The 5041-nt window shown below is 42.5% G+C and overlaps 1 protein-coding gene across 1 annotated transcript; it reads right to left on the bottom strand.

Annotated features, from left to right (window-relative positions):
- Positions 1–277: 277 nt before the first annotated feature.
- Positions 278–4309, bottom strand: gpr78b (G protein-coupled receptor 78b). Its single transcript, XM_023431218.2, has 3 exons — positions 2869–4309; positions 2651–2764; positions 278–896 (listed from the first exon to the last, which is right to left on the bottom strand). The coding sequence occupies exons 1-3, from the start codon at positions 3537–3539 to the stop codon at positions 659–661; spliced, it is 1023 nt and encodes a 340-aa protein (XP_023286986.1). The 5' UTR covers positions 3540–4309; the 3' UTR covers positions 278–658.
- Positions 4310–5041: the final 732 nt, after the last annotated feature.

The following is a 5041-nucleotide window of genomic DNA, read 5'->3' as shown; positions in this document are numbered from 1 at the left end:
CTGAAGGTACATTATCCAGAAGCAGGAACAATGTAGTCTTTCAGTTTTTTTAAAACATGGTCACTCTGCTGCCTATTGACCATCAGCTACTGTCCCTGTGTTTTGTGGCGGAGGAAAGGTCGCTGCATGTGGATTTGCCGAAATCATTACAAAGTGGTTGGTACAGTACAAAAGGCCACTTTATAAATGTCTCTCAAAGTGAAGACGTCTCCAGCGGTTTGGTCCGCGACTTATCCGACAGAATCGATTTGTTTGATCCGTGTGTGCATCTGTGTGGTTTTGTGTGTTTTGCTGTCGCTGATGAATCACAGATCCCTCGTTTACCAATACTGACTGAGGCCAGCATCTCCACATCATCCCTGTCGCTCCCTATCTGTCTTCCCCCTCGCCCATCTCGTCTTCTCCTTCATTTCTTTGTCTGTTCATCCTCCCCCTCATCACTGTCTTTCCATTCTTCTCCACCCACTATCTTGCTTATTTTTGCTCTCTCTTCACCCCCCCACCCACAATCTGTCCCCTCTATCTACTCACTTTTCCCTTCCTAACAATATCCTGTCTTCTCTGTCTCTCTCCTCATTCTTTTTCTCTTCTTCTTCCAAAAGGCAACCTTTATTTTTGGCCCGTATAGTGTGTATCTGTCACGTCCGTGAATTTGCCATTAGCTGATCCTCTGGAGACAGTAGTCGTTCTCTGTGTCTAAAGAGCTGTTATGGCCAGATGAGGGGTACAGGTCGCGGCGGAGCAGCCTGTTGACAACTGTAACCAGGACTTTCTTGTACTGCTGACGTAGGAGGGAGTAGGCGAAGGGGTCAGACGCAGCCTTGCTGTATGTCAGGCACTTACTGATGATTCCCCAGTGGCGGTTGATGTCCACAAAAGGTAGAAGCTCAGCCAACCTGAAGGGGTGGAAGCAGAGACATTAATAAACAAAGTACATTTTAGTCAAAGTTGCCATTAAAACCTTTTTTCAATCACATGGATTGGGACTGAACCTAACAGATTAGGAGCTGTATGACAATTATAAGATAAGATCAAAAAAGGAGGACAGTTATAGATTTTTTCTTTTTGCTGAGGGGAGGGTAGTGTGATTGTTTTTTTAAGAGCAGGATACAATCTTTTGAAATGTTTTCACCCCATATGTTCTTGTTTTTTCAGCCTTTCCTTGAGCTGCACAAATCTGTCACCTGTGCCTAGCTCTTGGTCCAAAAGGGGAGTCGCTGGAATATTTGATAAACAGGAATCACTTTTAGTGGATTAAATTAGTGGATATTGTGAAAAGAATATTGCTCCACTTACATATTTAGTTTTAAATGGTCCACCATTTTAAATTCCTTTCGCATCTTAAGTTTTTATGATTAAAACTAATTGTATGGAAGATTTTAAATGCCTATAACTAAAAACAAATCAAACCAAGAAATAAAGCAAGATACAATACAAATTATAAATTCTATTATATTATTTTTCCTTTTATGTATGGATTTACTATGTCATAATTAAATGACAAAAGAAATTAGCGTTATTTAGCTTTCTGGCTTTAATAACGCAAAACAAAGTAACAAGATGGCATTTTAAATCTTCCATATACTAAAGAATAACACATAGATAGTGAGGATATGTATACAGCAATGTGTATTGTATGTCACTTGATTTCTTTGTTAGATTTGTTTTACATTTGTTTTTAATCTTCCATGTTGTTGTGCCGGTTCAACACTATTTATCATATTAGGGGAGAGGGTACTGCAGTGTTCCTTTGTCAAGGGGAGGATCATAGAACGTATTATTATAAGGCTGGGGAGGGTTGTAAGGTTCAGCCCCCACTCACACCCCAGTAATTTACATACAGTCCCTTATGCTCTTCCATTTAAGGTAATGTAAAAATGTAAGGGAAGCATTAGCCGGACCACAGACAGAGGAGAAAATCCTACTTGCACCAGCAGAACAGGTCACACATGTTCAGGAATTATAATAATCTGATGTTTTGCTTTCAACGGTCACTCAGGCGACTTCCAGTGGGTAGACCCGGTCAGGAGGTTGCTCCAGTTACTCAAACACCTTCTTTTTTTTTTTTTTGCGCTGTTAATGTGCTCCCTCTTCTCTCCCATTTGTGCACACACCACAAATGTCACACTGGTGGGTCATCAGCACCACATCTGGCTGACAACTGTTTTACGAGCCCCATTGAGGCATTTCCTCTTTTCCCCCCGGAGCCTTTTTATTGTCTGTACTATATCTATTGTACCACTCTATTTTATGTGCATTTAAGTGGAACATACATGGCAGGACACCTGTTCACAGCACAATACAGGTGATGATTGAGCCGCCTCATGGGTCAGAGAAATGATAATAATTCAGAATGTCAGGTTAAGATAAACAGTGAGGTGCTAGGTTAGGACATACTATGGTGTGATTGTACACTTGATTTGTGTACAATCTGATCTGATGTTGTCTGCTGTCTGTATCTGCAGACAACACAACCAAGACAATGAGTGTGGAAGCAGATGTGAGGTTATTTACTCATTATATTCAGACTAAACATGTTTTAATTATTCAGAAGGTTTCTTTAGGTTTATTATTTATTTTTGAAGAGTCTTAGTGGTGGAAGTTTTGCAGTAAATGAAATGATTTATTGGTTGCTATAAATTCCCCTTACCTTGTAATTACATATGGAGCGAAGCAGATGATGAATGAGCCGATGAAGATGCTGATCTTCTTGGTGGCTCTTTGCTTTCTCCTCTTTTGCTCAGCTAAACATCTCTGTTTCACGCTGCAAACAGCAAAGGCCAAACAGTGACAAGACTATGCATAGTAATTCAAAGGGCTGTGAGAGAAACATGCTTATAAATGAGGAATGCATTATATGTGAACTACCTTGGGTGAATGTCGACCAGCAGGAAAAGAGTCTGCATGGTGATTATGTCAATCCTCTTGCAGTGAAACCTGGCGACTTTCAGCACCTTCAGGTAGGTGAAGCACAAGATGAGCAGGGAGAGCATGAAACTAGTGGCGTGGAAAACGACGGTGAAGATTGTAAACTTAATCCTGTCGCTGCCTTCCTCGCTCGGTCGCAAGGTGCAGGACGCGTAAACGTCGCTGTAGTCGACCCAAGAGAAGAGCAGCGCCGTCAGGGAGAAGGTGAAGGAGTGGAGCCAGGAGTAGCACACCATGATCAGCGCGTCCTTGTAGCGCATTTTAGTGGAGTAACTGAGCGGGAAGACCACCGCTATCCACCGGTCTATGCTGAGAGCTGCCATGCTCAACATGGTGTTGGCGGTCAGAAAAGTCTCCAGAAAGCTCACCGTGTGGCAAATGCAATCCCCAAAAGGCTGCTGGTTCCTGATAATCCCCAGCAGAGTGGCCGGCATGTTGAGAACAGTGATGAGTATGTTGCAGAAGGACAAGTTCATGGTGAACACACCGGGCACCTGTCGGCGTATCTCGGTGCTGTGGACGAAACATAGCAGCACCAACAAGTTTGACAACAGCGAGACGACCGCGACCACGACGATGAACAAAGCGAAAATAATTTCAGCAAAGTCCATGTCTCACTCCAGAAAGTCCGCTCTCGGGTTACCTGCGCCTGTTGTCGACAATAAACACTTCAAATCAACCATGGTCACCCGTCGCTCATCTCTATCCCCCAAATTTATTAAATCCTCGTGTGTCCGCGCGCCGCTGTCCTCTCCAACTTCCACGAGCGCTGTCCAGCGTGCTGAACCACCATCTCCCTCCTTCAAACTTGCCGATTATTTCCCATGAACACCCGCCGAGCGCAGGAGTGAGGCTTGTGTGGCATGTCTCTCAGCAGCTGCGACCATTTAAACAGCGTGCAGGCGGCCCACACATCAGGCACATACAGGTCTGGTAGGAGGACTGAGGAGGACCAGGTTAGGAAGCAGCATGCCTAGTGAAGTGAATGATCATCTTTACATAGGCCAGACCACGTGAAGAAACGTTAATCACACCCAGAGACGTGGGAACAACTTGTCCTAGACACAAAAATGCCCCAAAGTCACCTCATTCCCTACATGCTGGAATATTTCTAAGAGTCTGTTTATGTCTTGTTTGATTTTTCGGTGCGCAAACCTGTGCGTAAATGCAAATCAATCACCCCATATAAGTTATTCACGCAAGAGTTTCTCGTGTCGCCCGCATTGATCAGGCTTCGCTCCAATCGATGTGGATCTGGAGGCAAAGGGTGCAGAGAAATCCAAGGATTTGCTTCTGGATAATTGGAGACCGTCCGCCGTGGCCAAATGCACCAGGTGCACACGCGCATCAGAGGGGCAAATAGATCCCTTTCCTGAAATGAATTATTTATAGGCCAGTGGCTACTGTAGATTCACTGTGTTGTATTATAATTTGTGACTGGTATGTAAAAATATACAACAGGGCTACTATTTACAAGAGAATGCTGATGTTGGTAGAATATGACCCAGGGATCTTTGGTCAGTAGCACTCTGTGAACAAAAAGACAATGAATCTGAGTTACAGAAATAAATGTTGTATTTTGTTTTAACATATTCTAGTTTGTTGTTGTTGCAGTTGTTGTTGCGGTTGTTTTTTGTTCGTTTTTTTGCACACTGAAGCTTTTTTTCTGGGGAGGACTGAGCACTGTCACTGCCAATTACAACCCCCTGATTTCTTGTCATTCCGTGTTGATTGAGTTTGTGACTCATCAGTCAGCAGCATTTAAGAAAAAAAAAAAAAAGACTGTTGAACCAGTGTTTTAGTGTCAAATTTTGTGGAAACATCTAACACTGAGTGTTAACATCATTTCTTGGCAGCAGACACGCCAGCCATAATTTGAGTGTCTGGCCCCCTTTTCATTTTAAACTAAAAGAGAGACATTCTACATATTAATTAATTTAAAAATAAGACACCCATTATAAAGCGTTTAATTAATAGTGAGAAGAAGTTTTGGGTTGCCAGGTTGTAGAAAAGCTCTTTGGAATCTTTTCTTTCTATTTGGTAATAATGCAGGTACAATTGTTAGTGATCCATTAATAAATAATAGAAAAAAATACATTAATAATAATGGGTT

This window comes from Seriola lalandi, unplaced genomic scaffold, assembly GCF_002814215.2.
Source record: "Seriola lalandi dorsalis isolate HSWRI2012SDOR001 ecotype SW California unplaced genomic scaffold, Sedor1 jcf7180002054919, whole genome shotgun sequence".
Lineage (NCBI taxonomy): Eukaryota > Metazoa > Chordata > Actinopteri > Carangiformes > Carangidae > Seriola > Seriola lalandi.
This window is presented reverse-complemented; position numbering and strand designations above follow the sequence as displayed.

Coding starts and splice junctions, on each gene's coding strand:
- gpr78b (XM_023431218.2), bottom strand. CDS start 3,539: ATGGACTTTGCTGAAATTATTTTCGCTTTGTTCATCGTCGTGGTCGCG. Junction 2,765..2,868: donor CTGGTCGACATTCACCCAAG/GTAGTTCACATA, acceptor TGCTGTTTGCAG/CGTGAAACAGAGATGTTTAG. Junction 897..2,650: donor GCTCCATATGTAATTACAAG/GTAAGGGGAATT, acceptor CCACCCCTTCAG/GTTGGCTGAGCTTCTACCTT.